Below are 15,715 nucleotides of genomic sequence, written 5' to 3'. Positions count from 1 at the left end.
TTTTTTACTTTTGTATCAAAGGTATGCAGGGTACAGTCTATGATATTACTCATACACGCTTTAAGATAATAATGAGGGAAAGAGGATGGGATGAATATTACAAAAGGAGAACTTATCCAGTGCATATGAGTGTACGATACTGTTGAAGACTGCAAGTGGTAGCCGAAATTCGCGAATCTGTCAAAATATAAGCATTTGAGGGAGGAATTAAAATGTATTAATATTCAATCTACTTCAAATCTGAACATGCAGTTTTTTTTTGGCATACTTTAAAGAAGATTGCAAACAACAGACCTCGCAGAAGACATTAGATTTGTACTCACATCTTTGAACATGATGGAGGGTGACACTGAGAGTTCGAACACCTTAGGGCTTGTTCATATATTTCATAACGAACGAACATAACGAATTGACCATTTTGGACACCTACCCACCCCCACGTGACTCTTTTTGTATTGACACTCAACTATTTTTGTATGAGCCGTAACAATGTTCGGACACCCACCCACCCCCTAAAGCGTTATGAAATTTGTGAATGAGCCCTTATTGTATGGATGATCCAATGAAATTATATTTTGTTCTTTGCATTTTGTAGAAGCCAGGCTTGGGCTGATCTGCTCTCTTACTTCAATAACCTTTTTTCGATACTGCTGGTGACTTGCTTTAACGACGTTTTCTTTACAGTAACTGGAAATCGAATCAAGATCGATAATTTCTTCTGTAGCCGTTGAATCACTGATCAGTTTTCTCAGTGATTTATCATTTCCTTTGATGGATGCAGAGTGAGACTTGAGCTTGAAATTTTCATCTCATGAAACGGAACACGATGAATGCTGCTGTTTTTGAAGGATTGTTGACCTGTCCTGCAGTTAATTTGGACGCAAACTATCGAAATTCAACGAGCGCCGTGCTGATTTGGTAGACACTGATGACACATCCTGACCTGAAACTGTTGAAAGCAATATAATCTACGTAATCCTAAACACACCGTTTTTAAAAGATCAAGCATGCTGCTTCGGTGGAGTCTCCGTACCATTTTGAAAAGTTCCAGTGCGCTCCTTCCAGCTCCGTGGCGACTCAGCGCTTTTCCTCTTAGAGAGCTTGAAAACTGAATTATCCTCTTTTGAAGGTGCAGGTTCGGCATTTGCAACTCTCCCGTAGCTTGAATTTTTCATCGCACGAATCATCTTACTGCGGAGGTGCAGGTTGACTACCATAGTGACTGCTGCCAGCGGATCTTTGGCTTCGACGTGATGCTGCTTCTGAAATATTATTCATCCTTAAATTTTAATCTTATTCAATTCACTGAACTTTACTTACGTATGAACATCCGGAATTGGTCTTGAGTAGGATCCATTTTTATTAATTTAACTCAAAATTACTGTGAGAGCTCGCTTGCATGCCAAAGGTCCCATGTGCAATTTTGTAAACAAAAATCGAAAATGACAGATGGGACCTTTGGCGAGCAAGATGTCCCATCAACAGAGCTGGCCGATATTATCGATAATGCAGTTGGGTCGTTTTGTTCTTTTCGAATTTTAAGGTTAATAAATAAAAAAAAGTTAACTTTTAAATGAAAATCGTTAAATTTTATGCTGAGGATTTGGAAAATAGTGATAACTCAATTTGAGTAAAAATGTTAGTTAGGACCTTTAGAAATGTTCGTCTCGATTTGTAGTTCTGTGGAGAAAATTTCAACTCGATTGCTTGAAAGGGAACAAAACTACAGCATGTCAAAGTTGAGCATTTTGTATGAAAATCGACATGCGCTGCTATTATTGAGAACAGCACTGTATGTCTAATTTCGTAAACCCTCACGGAGATCCGGATTTGGTAACTGTGGCCAACGGGAACCTGGTACATCTCAAAAAAGTCTACCTAGACCCCTACTTTGGCAACCTGTAGTTTCGTAACCAAACAAGTATGTACTCTGAATCGTCCATATATGGTTGAACAGGTATTCACGTGAGGTTCAGGTATTCCACAGAGTAATTTACTTCAATTTTCTTCTCTTATAGGATACCGTCGATGCGAACTGGGTATTGGATTCAACGATTTGGAATCCTTCGACGAATTGAAACTATGTCAATAAACTATACCTGTTTCATCTAGCGAATTCAATTACTGTGTCCGAAAATTCTTCAATTTATGAAAATCGCTACTTAATATGCTTTAACTTTAATTAGCCGGAGCAACCAACTTCTACGGGTATTTTTCAATGGCCGTTTATCATTTACAATACTCTTCAATCCGTCTTTTTCTTATTACTACTATCTCTCCTTCCCCATTCAGCATTACACTGAACCAAACCTCCGGTCGCACATTGAATGATTTGTAATTCACATGGTTAAAAAAACTTCATATTCCTCAATTTGAATGACTATGAAAGAATATGATGCATCCACTGTTTATTGAACAAACATCATCCAAACTAGAGATGAATATTAGAACATAATAGAATGAAATTCTGCAGATAATCGAATGATGATAACACAAATTATTAACATGCAATTTATGACGGATTATTATTTCTCCCATGTCCCATACCGAAAATCATTCAATAACTGTCTGATATATCAGACCAAAAGGGAATACTCCTAAACGTCAAATTAATCTGGAAAAACTTAACGTAAACATCATGGTGGCAGCAGCGTGGTTTGAAAAACTTAGCTGCGTGGAAATTACATGTAATTTCACATGGAATCTTATTTTATCCTCATTCTCGGTTTCTTTTTTCAGACTTCTTAAGGGTGTCTACTAACCACAGGTCGCTAACATCCGAGAGTATTTAGGTTCCATTGGGCTACACATCACACAATTATATTCGTTACATGACTGCATCTGTTCATGAAGACTGAAGACGTAGAATAATGGGTTTAAATCACTTTAAAGAAATAAAAAGCATTGTCAACAAGGTTTTGTAGTGCTTAACTTTTGATTTGATTTATTTTTAATCAATAACTATTATGGAAAAGGGATTGTTTACATGTATGTATGATAACCATTCAATAAGAGGCATCTATTTGAATGATAAAAATCATTCCAAGACTGTACGATTTTCATGCGGAGTGATTTGTAAACAACTGATTTTCGCGAAGATGAAAATCATCTTGATTGTGTCTGAAAATATGTATGGGGCTCGGATGTGTCAATAATCATTCAATTCAAGGCGGGGGATTTCGTTCAGTGTAGAAGGCAAACGATGCAATTCTCGAAAACTTATTGAAACAGACTCAAGTCAAAAAAGTATACAAACTTACTTTATCGATTCTACGTGTTTCGCAGACGAAATTCTACACATTTCACCCTGAACCAACTCGATTTTTCACTTTTTGAACGTTTAATTTACGGATTTACAAAACGACGAAAGTACGATTTTCAACTTTCGCAACCTAACCACTACTTTCGCCGCTCCGCTGTATGCAGAGACAAAGTGACTTAACCACGAATCAAAACGAAACACTACTTGAGTCGATTTTACACTGGTACAAAAACGTCGTAGGTAACTAAATGAAACGACTTCTCGATTACTTTTTCAAATCGACGTAATTTTATGACAAATTAATAAGCCGTTTTATTCAGTTACTTGCGACGTTTTTCTACCAGTGTAAAATCGACTCAAGTAGTGTTTTGTTTTGATTCGTGGTTAAGTCACTTTGTCTCTCCATACAACGGGGCAGCGAAAGTAGTGGTTAGGTTGTGGTGTCAATTATGATGAAAATCATTCTCCCAAAATTTGAAGTGATATCACTGACTAAACTGACGTGACTCTCGATTGCAGACGGTAACCGAAAATATGCAACGGTCAATTCAAATGATGAGTGGTCGCAAATGTCAAACTGATGCAACGTCAATAGTACGAAGGTGACATTTATAAAACGAGCATCTTCATCAGTCAAACCAAACAATACACACTGGTTTCAAACTAGTAAGGTATGAGTAAAATACTAAATCTAAAATCGAGAGGGATTCGCGATAAGGGCCTATCTGACAAATCACTAACAATGAGAAAATAACCAATGAAATTCTCATGTGCAATTTTTAATCCCAATTGGAGAAAATATACTCAAACTTTAACCTTTCCACTTTAATACACATTTCATAAACCTAGTTTTAAAATCCTCATCAATATCACACACATCTCCTACAATTTCCCTAGCTATTTCGTACAAAAAAAAAGTATTATAAGGTTTCGCCTTCAACGTACTCGAGAATGCCAGTATCGCCCAATGTTATGAGCCTGTAATCGATATTTTTTTCAGTGTCGCCTATTACTTTGGCGCCGTGTTTACAATCTGGTTTCAACTAAGCCCGCCATGTACGCCTTGTTTATTTTTTGTATGCAGTGTCGCCGTTTACTCTCGCCGTGTTTTGATTTCGATTTCAGATGCGCCCATCACTTTGATGAACAAAAACACGGGCGTAATCAATAAAGTGAGTGATTTTGCATGAGGTGAAGTTTCGTCTTCTACAAATTTGCGTTTTTTGAATAGTTAAATTATCGATAGGGGGAAAAGTTAAAGTGCAGTGAATAGACAATCAAGCTACAATTTCAACGCTATATTTGCTTAAATTGTGTACACACTTAGAAAATATCACCGACTCCGGTAATTTTTTTACCGAAATATAAACCGCTGAGCGCTCGGTAATGCTTCCGGTAAAAATAAGAATTACCGAACAATCTGTAATGTTAATCGACACACAGCTGTCAAAAAAATTACATTACGCTCGTGAATTATTACCGAGCGAATTGTAAAACAGATTACCGAACGCATTGTTCGTATCAGCACGCAGTCGGAATAGGATGATCGAAAAAAGAAAAACAAAGAATTCCATATTGATATCAAATGTTTAGTTGATTGATTTATTTCGTGTTTTCATTTCTAATCGTTTGGACATGTTTGCATTATTATGTTTGTCTGTTGATGAAGGTGGGACGTTGAACACCACAAACAACTCGAATGCGCGCCTCAAATTTAGCACTACAAGAATAAACCAACCCAGTTATGCCAATCCTGGCTTCTTTGCAAGTGTTCACCACTTATGAGCAAAACCACCAATTCCGTCGTAAGTTACCGACGATGCGACGATGTCATCCGGAAACGTAATTTGTTTACAACGAAAAAAAATCATTTCATCTTAAGAATTAACTTTTTAATGAAAATTCTCAGGTACGGAATAGTAATACCGGGCGCTCATCCTGCTGTAGTTGTTTTTTTTTTCTTTCAAATACCGTGTCACAATCACAGAATATTAGACAGTATCGTATGCGATACGATCATGTTGATTAACACCTAGAAACAAATATGGCTGCCACTGAAATTTCAAGTTACCATTTGTTCGGTAAAGCATTGAAGCACTATGAACTGAAGTACGGTAAAAATAAGTCTACGGCAAATCTAAACGATTTACAATATTTTCGGTAAATAAAACGACAATATCGGTAAAAGTAGTCAAATATTGTTTTGATTTTTTTATTTATTCACGAGTGTTCGGTAAATCTTGTTTGTAATACCGAAACTTCAGTTAAATATTTATTTACAGTACGTATCCGGTAAAAAATATTACCGAACAACGAGAAAAAATCTAAATGTGTACATTTTGTCACTTTCGCCTAATTCGCGAATCTTTCTAGACTTATTCAAACAGACTCAAGTCAAAAAAGTATACAAACTTACTTTATCGATTCTACGTGTTTCGCAGACGAAATTCTACACATTTCACCCTGAACCAACTCGATTTTTCACTTTTTGAACGTTTAATTTACGGATTTATAAAACGACGAAAGTACGATTTTCAACTTTCGCAACCTAACCACTACTTTCGCCGCTCCGCTGTATGCAGAGACAAAGTGACTTAACCACGAATCAAAACAAAACACTTTTATTCAGTTACTTGCGACGTTTTTCTACCAGTGTAAAATCGACTCAAGTAGTGTTTTGTTTTGATTCGTGGTTAAGTCACTTTGTCTCTCCATACAACGGGGCAGCGAAAGTAGTGGTTAGGTTGTGGTGTCAATTATGATGAAAATCATTCTCCCAAAATTTGGAGTGTTTCGGAAGAAATATGGTTGTGCACACGCCATTTGAAGTTTATATGGAAATTACTATGGAAAAGCCAAACCTTTTGCGTTCAGTCCTCTATCTGCTCGCCATAATAATATATGGAATAGCGAACACACTGTTCCCATGTAAAATCTTCCCAGCTACAACTTTGCCGAAGACCACATTTTGATTGGACGTAAGGATAATTTGTTATTCTTGATTCCAAAGTCTAAACCATGCTGAGATGATCATTCAATTACTTTCGGAGCAACACTGCTTTTTTGCTGTAGAACTTAGTAGCCTGGATCACTTTGATCTATACTTCCCACCAGGAGCACCACTGTTGCCTGCCGAATTGAGCTCTCGCCGAGCGGTGTCACGAACACGTGCTCAAATTTGCTGGTTGAAAATACTGCCGTTTGATTTTGCTGGGAACAGCTGCACACTTAGATTTTATTACCGAAGTCGGTAAAATTTTACTGGGTTTTTGAACAGCAGAGTTAAGTCGGTAATGTTTTATAAGTACCGAAAACTCCGCAAATCCAGAAAATTTTGAACTGTCAAAAAAATACCGACTAAGTCAGTAAACATTTTTGCGGAACGTTACTGCCTTTCTCAGTATTTTTTTTATTTACTTCTGTTTACTGATTTTTTCAGTTAAACGATTTTAGTACTATACGGGTTGTTCTCAACATGAACATAATAATAATAATTTCATCATTCCCGTTTTTATGCTCCAGTTCATCCCAAGTTAGGAAACTGATGTCCAAACATTTCCTCGCAACGCTTCTCACATTCAGTTTACATGGCACCCTGGCTGGACAGAGACTTGCCCAATCTAGCTTCCATCAAGCTGGCTCGTCGAGAAAAGTTTGGGATGCGTTGCCCTACAAGCTAGGATTGAAAAATCATAACGAATATGATGCCCACCAGAATCGGAGCGTCCTTACGTAAGTTTTGGATGCAAAGCTCATGTCGCTGCGCAATCCAAGCACCAATTAAACACATTGTTCAGCTGCACAAACATTGTCGGAAGACCGTTGTGATTTTTATTCATCAATACATTTCCGATTACTTACCATGAGTTGCGACTGGATACAACAGAGCTGGATGTTTTTAAATATTAATAAAATGAGATTTCCTTCAAGAAAATGGAAATTTTCATCAGGAAACATGCTATTGCAGGAGTTTTTTTTTGACTTGGCAGATAGCAAACGTTGTTTATTGTTTTCATTTCATATTAACGAAAACTCGGTAAAATTAATCGATACTGATTAGTCAGTACTATCATTTTACTGACTTTTTGCTCTTTCTCGGCGAATTTGTAATTTTGCGGTCTTATCAGCATAATCGTTTACTGAGTTCAGTAAATTAGGAAAAATATTACTGAAAATTAGTAATTTCAACAAAGAGTGCTGAAATCTCAGTATTTTTTGTGGTTTACTGATCGAAGACCGTAAAATAAATTACCGAACAGCGATGTCGTTTTTAAGTGTGTGATCTTTGTTTATATTTTCCACCAGCACTCTTTAAATAATGTTGATGACATGCAGGGATTGAATCCTGAGAAAATTGAGAGAATCGCTCACGTATCGCTCTCTGTAACTATCATAACATGCTGCACATTATGAGAGACTATTTATCGTATACTGCTACAACTTTGATCAGATTGGGGGGATAGTAGTGTATGATAAAACCCCTCTAAACATGCTCCAAGCCTGGGGGACACTATTGCTATTGGAAATTCGTGGATTGTTTATCGTGCCAGTAAAGAAAAACACCTATCCCCAGCGGTAAACAAGCGAGTAAAATGGGTTTTATCATCGCTCTCCCTTTGGGGCTCTCGCTCGCTGCTTCCATTTATCAGACTTGTTACACCTTGCGATACAATGACGATCGTGGACCGCAACAGATGGGATGTTTTTCTTTGCTTGCTTTGATCGTGCTTCATACTCAAATGAGAGCGAATTCTGCAAAGCCTGATGACATGTAACGTGTATGTACACGAGCGCAGAAACCACTATAGTTGGTGAAGCTTACTGAAGGCAAAACCACTTTATGATGATGAATAACAATTTTCCTTGACGTCCAATCAAAATGTGGTCTTCGGCAAAGTTGTAGCTGGTAGAATTTCACATGAGAAGAGTGTGTTCACTATTCCATAAAATATTATGACAAAGAGATAGAGGGCTGAACACAAAAGGTTGGCGTTTCCCATAGTTATCTCCATATAAACTTCAAATGGGGTGTGCACAGTCAAATTTCTTCCAAATCATTTCAAATTTTGAGAGGATGCTTTTTACCATAATTTAAATCGTTCAAGCATAGGGGAGCAAAAATTTATAAATTTGCATCACTCTAATACTCACCCTGCAATTATTCCGCAAGGAAAAGTGACACTTAGCTGATACAGGATCAGCTGTCAAAATTACTTCAGGTAAAAAGTGAACTTTTACTTGGGTGCTTTAAGTTTCGGGTGCATACCACGCATAAAAATGAGAGTTTCGGTGACTATTTTTATTTCTTTTAGGTATGATTCGTTAGATAGCAGGCGTTAGAATTGAAGTCTCTTCAGTGGGTTAAAACAACTTAAATTTAGGCTGACTCAAAAAAAAAAACAAATTTTGCTCATTCCACGGACATTTATCACTGAGCCGAGGCGTCTTTCACTGTTTTTGAAAACGATGCTGTTGCGAGAGAGGCAAAGCATCCCATCTGCGGATAAAAACTAAATGCGGTATGCTCAACATTGGGGTTGTATAACTTATGTTTTGGGTTTTATAATTTCTCCGTGTAAACTGTAAGACAAACTGCTCTATAACGAGTAAAAAAATCCTTCTTTGAGAGAATTTAGTGTAACTCGTGAAAATGGTGCAAGACCTTTACTCATATAAGAGTAAATTGCGTGTATGTCAAACCAACGAATGAATTTTATCCATTTTTTTTTTCAAATGGAATTATTTTTAAAGAGAGTAAATTTTGATCTGTTTCAAAATTTTCGTGTGAAATATTCCGATTATTATTATCACTGTAACACTCCAATATATTATGCCGCAATACTTGATGATTTGTCTCTTTCACCTGAAACTTTGTACAAACAACCTTCGAAGGTTCAAGCGGGCGTCCAAAGGTGTTCGGACATCATTGGAAAGCTCTGAAAACAATTCCTGTTATTATAATTCCTGTTTGGCGTATGCGCTAAACACTGAGAATATTGTGCAAAACTACCGGATACCGTGAAATCGTTAGCTGAGAACGAGACCTTGGAGCTGATGGACCAACCGAGCGGAAGTTCATCGGTTGATTAAAAGTGGGTGTTCAAGCTCAAGATGAAACCGAATGGCACCATCGAAAAATACAAAGCAAGACTAGCCGCTAAAGGATTCTCGTAACGATATGGGTACGATTCTTAGTACGATTACACCGAAACCTATGCGCAGGTGGTCAAAATGTCAACGGTTCAGATGATACTGTCATTCGTTAATCATCCATCGCATGGATGTTCGGACGGCTTCGGAACGGAAATCTTTCGGGAGAAATATTGGCAAACATTTGAAAATGGCCCAAGAGGTCTTGAGTCTATTTTTCAGAAACGTTGCTATGGAGCCCTTTTTAGCCCACCCACGCATACTGACACCACTATCAGAAAGTTTGGTTTTAGCTCTTCCTGGTAGAGGTATTGGTGAGCGTGATCGAGTTGAATTTGGCTCAACAGCGTATTGCAAAACCAATGTTTACCACCACCACGTGGAGATAAATTCATAAGGGAAATAGAGGTTCCCAAAAACTTTGGAGATATAAATTGTAGGGGACCGTGGGGTGAACTACTGTGCCGCCAGTTTTCAATAGTTAGAGGCTTCAAAACATATGGGTTCCTTGGGAAATTTTGTCCAGTAAATTAATAGAAAGCTTATGAGCCAATAATATTTTTTTCACAGAAATAATCTATTTCTTAATTTATATATTTTAAATGATTAATGAAGATTTCAATTTGTGGACTCAATTACAACGCCCTCCTGTAAACTTTTCCTTGACATGATCAAAAATTAAATTAATGAATAAATTATAAATTACATTTCAATTTCCATAATTACAGCTTGTAGCGTATTAAGGGGCCTATTTTGTCGATCAAAGCAAGCATGCATATTTCAGATGTCACCCGTCGACTCCCATAGTAATCCAGTCACATAGAGTGACAACTGTCGAAAAACTCGAGTGACAGAGCTGAGTCGAACAATTTTTTCGGTTGACAGTGCCTCCAGTCGAGTTATTTTGATCGACTCGACTTATGAAATAGACCCCTAAAAGTTCCAGGGTACGAAAAATTATGAAATGTTGTGTTTATTTCTATTTTTAGCGTAGTATCAGAATAAAAAAAAAACTGAATATCCAGACATCCAATCAAAATGTGGTCTTCGGTAAAATTGTAGCTGAGATTTCAGTGGGTTACATGCTTGGCCAGATTCGCTACACACCACATAGTAACGCACTTGCGCTAGTGTCTATGCACGAAAAATCGCTAAAAGGTAACGCGAAAAATATGTGTATGGCGAAATGCATTCAACGAATTATTTCCCAAAATTGGGAACTTTTTTCTAAAAAATTTTGGTACCGGTTGTACAAAATGATTATGACTATCACGCCTACCAAATATTTTTTCAATTAATGATTTCATTTACGAGAAATTTGAAGTTAGATACTTTTCCCCTTTCAAAATGAAACTAGAAAACTTCTTCTGATCAACTGTGGACAAGAGCAAAGCAGAAAATCCACTAAGAGTTTTTTCACTTCAAAAAAAAAAATGTGACTAGGAGCTACAGGACTGGAGACAGAAAGTTGCCCGGATAAAAACGTATCATTCAGTGAATGGAATAAACCATTAATGTACAATATAACATATTGGATACAATACAGCGTATTGTAATTGAATGTCGAAGCAATATTATTCATGTTTGGATATACAATTCAAAAACAATATAATATATTGTAACAGAACATTGTATTGTTTTTAATTGGTTTTATACCTTACAATTTTGGTCAAATTCATATTTTCGCGTAAAACAACTGTTGCTTTTTTCTATGTAGCTTTGCTGAAAGAAATAAACAAAACAAGTTCAAAAAGCAAGAAATGTTGGGTGGCAAATATTCAAAAAGTCAAAATAAATAATTTTTTAGAAGTCACTTGACATTAGCTGACATGCAACCATGATACAGTTTGTTGAATTGTTTTTGTATTGTAAAACAATACACGAATTGCTTATCAAGACAATACATGAACAATATATCATATTGTGTTTTCAAAATGTTTGTATGCGAAAATATCTATATTTGTATTGTTACGATACTTAACCACCCATACATTATATTGCAAAAATCTCATATACCATACAGTGAACTGTTCAAAACAATATATTGTACTGTAATTGTATTGTCATTTTACAATATACTGTATTGTATTTCCAATATATTGAATGGTACTGTTTCAATACGTTATATTGTTTTTGTATTGTATTTTTTATCCGGGTGGACTTTTCGATAGTAATTTACATATAAACTACAAATGGCGTGTGTACAGCCAAATTTCATTCAAATCTTTTCAAGCTTTGGAGTTTGTTTTTTTTTTTTCATTATGGACCGATGCACGAGTTCACCAATTTGACGTTTGAGCGGTGCTAAGTTCACGCGTTACCATGGTCACATAAATAACACAGCACCGCTTAAACGTCACCGAATGAACTCGTGCATCGGTCCATAGTTACTACAGTGGTCACCAAACTGCGGCCCGCGGGCCGCATGCGGCCCTCAAGAAGGTTTTGTGCGGCCCGCGAATGGATTTTGAATGTTAATGTAATGTGGCCCGCATGTTATAAATTTTATTCATGCTGGTGTTTAATTCTTTGCTCTTGCAACTTTGTTCTTGGAAAGTCAGTCATTGCAATCATGCAAAATGTTTCTGCGTTCATCCATCTTCATGGCATAAGGAGTAATATGAAATTGACTTTGAAAGGATCAACTACTTTTTTTTAGAATCTTAAAAGGAAGGCTAAGGGCCTGCAAAAAGTCTTCAAATCTCTACAAATCTTTCTGCTGAACATATTTAAGTTCACAAAATTGAACCAGGATCTTGGTCTTGCAGAGATGACCGCAGAACGCTGATTTTTTTTTCAAAGAAATATTTTTTTTTGACTTCAAAAATGTCTCGTATTTCTGTAAATCTTTGAAAATTATGTAATTCAAAATATTTAAATATAGATTGCTTTTTGAATGGTTGAGGATTCCAAACGCAAAGAGATGTACAGTATTGAACAATACATTTGCAACTTTTTTGATCTTCCATACAAAATGGTCTACTTTTGTGGGATAAATCTCAGTTATTTATAGTCCGCTATGAATATAATTTACACAGCATGTGTAAGTGTCAACGTATATTTTTAAGCATTTAAAAATTGAATACAAAGAGATCAAAAATAATATCGATTCGATAGAAGTGAGTTCCGTGAAAATTTCAAACGATGTGTCTTAAAATATAAGAAACCTACACAAGTATCTTCAGCATAATTGGTAAACTCATCTATAAGTACAACTTTGTTGAAGATACTATCAATCTATTCCGTCAATATTTTGATTTGTGTAAATATTGAAATTTGTCGAAAAAATTACCGTTATTGCTTTTAACTTGTAAAATAAAAAAAAACTAACAAATATATGTTGAAATTCAAGTTATATTTAAATTTGATATGAATCGATTCATACAAAATTTAGATAATAACCTCTACAGTAGACAGAGTGTATTATTAATCGAAGAAATTTGCAAATGCATTGTCCAATACGGTAAGTGACATGTTGATCGAATTTGAAAGCTCAGTTTCTATCTTCTAAAAAGTATTTTAAGGTGATTTTTTTCATCATGAATTCTTTTACATTAGCTAACATAATTCATTAAAAACTTGGCATTGTCACTTATATCTTTGCTTCCATACCCCTCTGCTTTGATCATAAAGTTCCCAGAAATGTATTATCCGTTTTCATAGAAATAGTGTTCTTTTTTGCAATTCCATTGAAAGCTGTTAAAATTAATCCTTATAAATCTTGCGGCCCGCGACTTATTTTTAAAGCGTTGAGATGGCCCGTGTAATCAGTTAGGCTGAGGACCACTGTTATAATTAATAACGTTTAAGCACAGACAAACAGACGTTACCCCCTCGTCACTGTTCATCGACCACCTTTTTAACGGTCGATTCAAAAATATGGTAGGTGGCCAGTCCGCCGCCCGCAGCGCTCGTATCGTTTTTGTTCGCGTTTGACGTTTACACATTACTGCCATCTGTTGGCTCGTCAGCCAAACACACTAATTTTAGCATTGGGCGTACATGTCTATGATTTTGATAGAGATTTGTTCTAAGTGTTACGTCTGTTTGTCTGTGGTTTTAGCATAGGGGACATAGGGGAGCAAAAACCTCAAAATTTGCATCAGTTTAAGGGCACCCCTAGTTCTAGCCTGAATTCACTGGAGTTTTTCATCTTTTTCTCTTCTAGGTGAGTTCACTGGAGTTCATTACAGCCGTTACGCGGGCATTTCAAAACAAAGCTCCTGATGCATGCGAAAAACCATACCAAAACAAAATCGATAACAAAATAGTTTGTTCAAAAAACTTCGGTTTTGCATTCTGTGTGTGAGTTCTTCAAGTAAAACGGACAAAATGCCGAAATAGTTAAAATGCTCATCCTAAAGCTATCAATCTGGTGCACCTACGCCTTCTACTTGCTCGGCACGGTTCTGGTGTGGTTCATACTGAACGGATCTTATCATTTCTACGAGTGGCTCCATTCGGGGCGCTTCCCGTCCAAGGCGGCCTATGAATACATCATCGTGGGATCCGGTACGGCTGGATCCGTTATCGCTTCCGGCATCCCATCGGACGATGTGCTGATTTTGGAAGCTGGATCAATGCGAAGCGGGTTGATGGACGTTCCGCTGTTGCAGCCGTTGATGCAAGGAACAAGCTACGACTGGCAATACCGGACGGAACCCCAGGAGGGAGCTTGCGAGGGCATGAACGAGCGGCGAAGCAGCTGGCCAATGGGGAAGGTTTTCGGCGGTACGTACATGTTCAACAATATGGTGCACTACCGAGCGGAGAGGAAGGATTTTGGGGAGTGGTTCTCGGAGGACTCGATACTAGATGCATTCATGGAAGGCTTTGAAGACGTGGAGGGTGTGAACGAGTTGAGCTTTATGACCGATTTGAGCGGGGCGTTTATAAAGGCAGCTGAAGAAGCGGGTTTGGAGAAGAATTTGTTCTTCAGGCCGAATGTGAGCGTGAGTAACGGAAAGCGTTGGACATCGAGCCATACCTATTTGAGGCAACCGAGAGTGGGACACGAAACAGTTTTCAATGCGCTGGTCATCAAGATTATCTTTGAAGATAAGCGAGCTACAGGAATTCTCCTAAATAAAGCAGGACGACACGTTCAAGTGATAGCCACAAAAGGAATCATTTTGTCTGCTGGGACAGTCGGAAGCGCAAAGATTTTGCTACAAAGCGGAGTAGGACCAAAACAACATCTGGATGAAATTGGTATCAAACAAGTTGTAGACTTACAAGTTGGCGAAAATTTGCAGGATCATATAACCACAGGAATGGATTTGGTGCTACTCTCGAAGCGACTTCCACTCCAAGTGTGGAATCTTCTCAATCCTATTAACATAGGAAGATACCTATTTGCTAGCGGGCGCAATTCGTCCATAGCCTTCGGAGGCTGCGAGTGTCTGGGATTCGTTAATTTAGGATCCAACTTCACTCACACCCTCGGATTTATGGTGCTTCCGGTGGGGATAACCTTCGATGCGGGATATCATTTGCACACACTGATGAATCTCCGTGACGATGTGTGGAATAGTTATTTCCAACCTTTGGTGGACAAAGGGGAACAATCGGTTACCATATTGCCGATTCTGCTGCATCCTGAAAGCAAAGGATTCATCAAATTGCGTGATTCAAACCCACATTCCAGTCCAGTGATTCAACCAAACTATTTAACGGAACAGAAGGACATTCAAACGCTCATAACGGGTCTTAAAATACTACAGCAAATGGTTGACCAATCGGCGATGAGGACACTCGGCGCAGAGTTAAACCCAAAGCCCTTTCCAGGTTGCGAGCAGCATCCATTCGGAAGCGATTCCTACTGGGAGTGCTACATCAGGGCACTCACGCTGACCATCTATCATCCTGTAGGGACGTGTCGGATGGGATCCCCAGGCGATCCGGACGCTGTTGTGTCGAACAAGGACTTTAAAGTCCACCATCTGGACAATCTCTACGTCGTGGATGGGTCCATAATGCCAAATTTGCCCAGTGGCAACCCGAATTCGGTTGTCATTGCTCTAGCTAAGCACTTTCTTAGGGTAAGGTTTTCAGTACAATAAACGTTAGTCAATTGGTGGTATGTTTGTGTACATCACATTTTATGGTTTCACATGCCTATTTCAATACCTCTAACGTTATCCAGCTGAAAATGTTACTGAGACTAGCCTTATCGGAATTCTACCTCGAAATCCTTTTTAAGAGGATAAATTTCTTCAAATGCTTCGCATCTATAATGTAGAACGCTATGCTCTAGGAGGATTTTCCCTACAAGAACTCATAAAAGAGTACGCTGATTTTTCC

The 15,715-nt window shown here is 37.7% G+C and overlaps 1 protein-coding gene and 1 long non-coding RNA gene across 2 annotated transcripts; one reads left to right on the top strand and one right to left on the bottom strand.

Moving 5' to 3' along the window:
• Positions 1–811: 811 nt before the first annotated feature.
• LOC110678787 lies at positions 812–1,666 on the bottom strand. Its single transcript, XR_002501939.1, has 3 exons — positions 1,321–1,666; positions 1,034–1,262; positions 812–949 (listed from the first exon to the last, which is right to left on the bottom strand). It is a non-coding gene; the product is annotated as an uncharacterized LOC110678787 (long non-coding RNA).
• Positions 1,667–13,631: 11,965 nt separating this feature from the next.
• On the top strand, positions 13,632–15,494 carry LOC5577179 (glucose dehydrogenase [FAD, quinone]). The gene has a single exon (XM_001663217.2). It carries the CDS (start codon positions 13,762–13,764, stop codon positions 15,472–15,474), a length of 1,713 nt encoding a protein of 570 aa, XP_001663267.1. The 5' UTR covers positions 13,632–13,761; the 3' UTR covers positions 15,475–15,494.
• Positions 15,495–15,715: the final 221 nt, after the last annotated feature.

The sequence above is a fragment of the Aedes aegypti genome, chromosome 3 (genome assembly GCF_002204515.2).
Source record: "Aedes aegypti strain LVP_AGWG chromosome 3, AaegL5.0 Primary Assembly, whole genome shotgun sequence".
NCBI lineage: Eukaryota > Metazoa > Arthropoda > Insecta > Diptera > Culicidae > Aedes > Aedes aegypti.
This window is presented reverse-complemented; position numbering and strand designations above follow the sequence as displayed.

Excerpts from the sequence above, each read along its gene's own strand:
- LOC5577179 (XM_001663217.2), top strand. The coding sequence starts at position 13,762 with ATGCTCATCCTAAAGCTATCAATCTGGTGCACCTACGCCTTCTACTTG.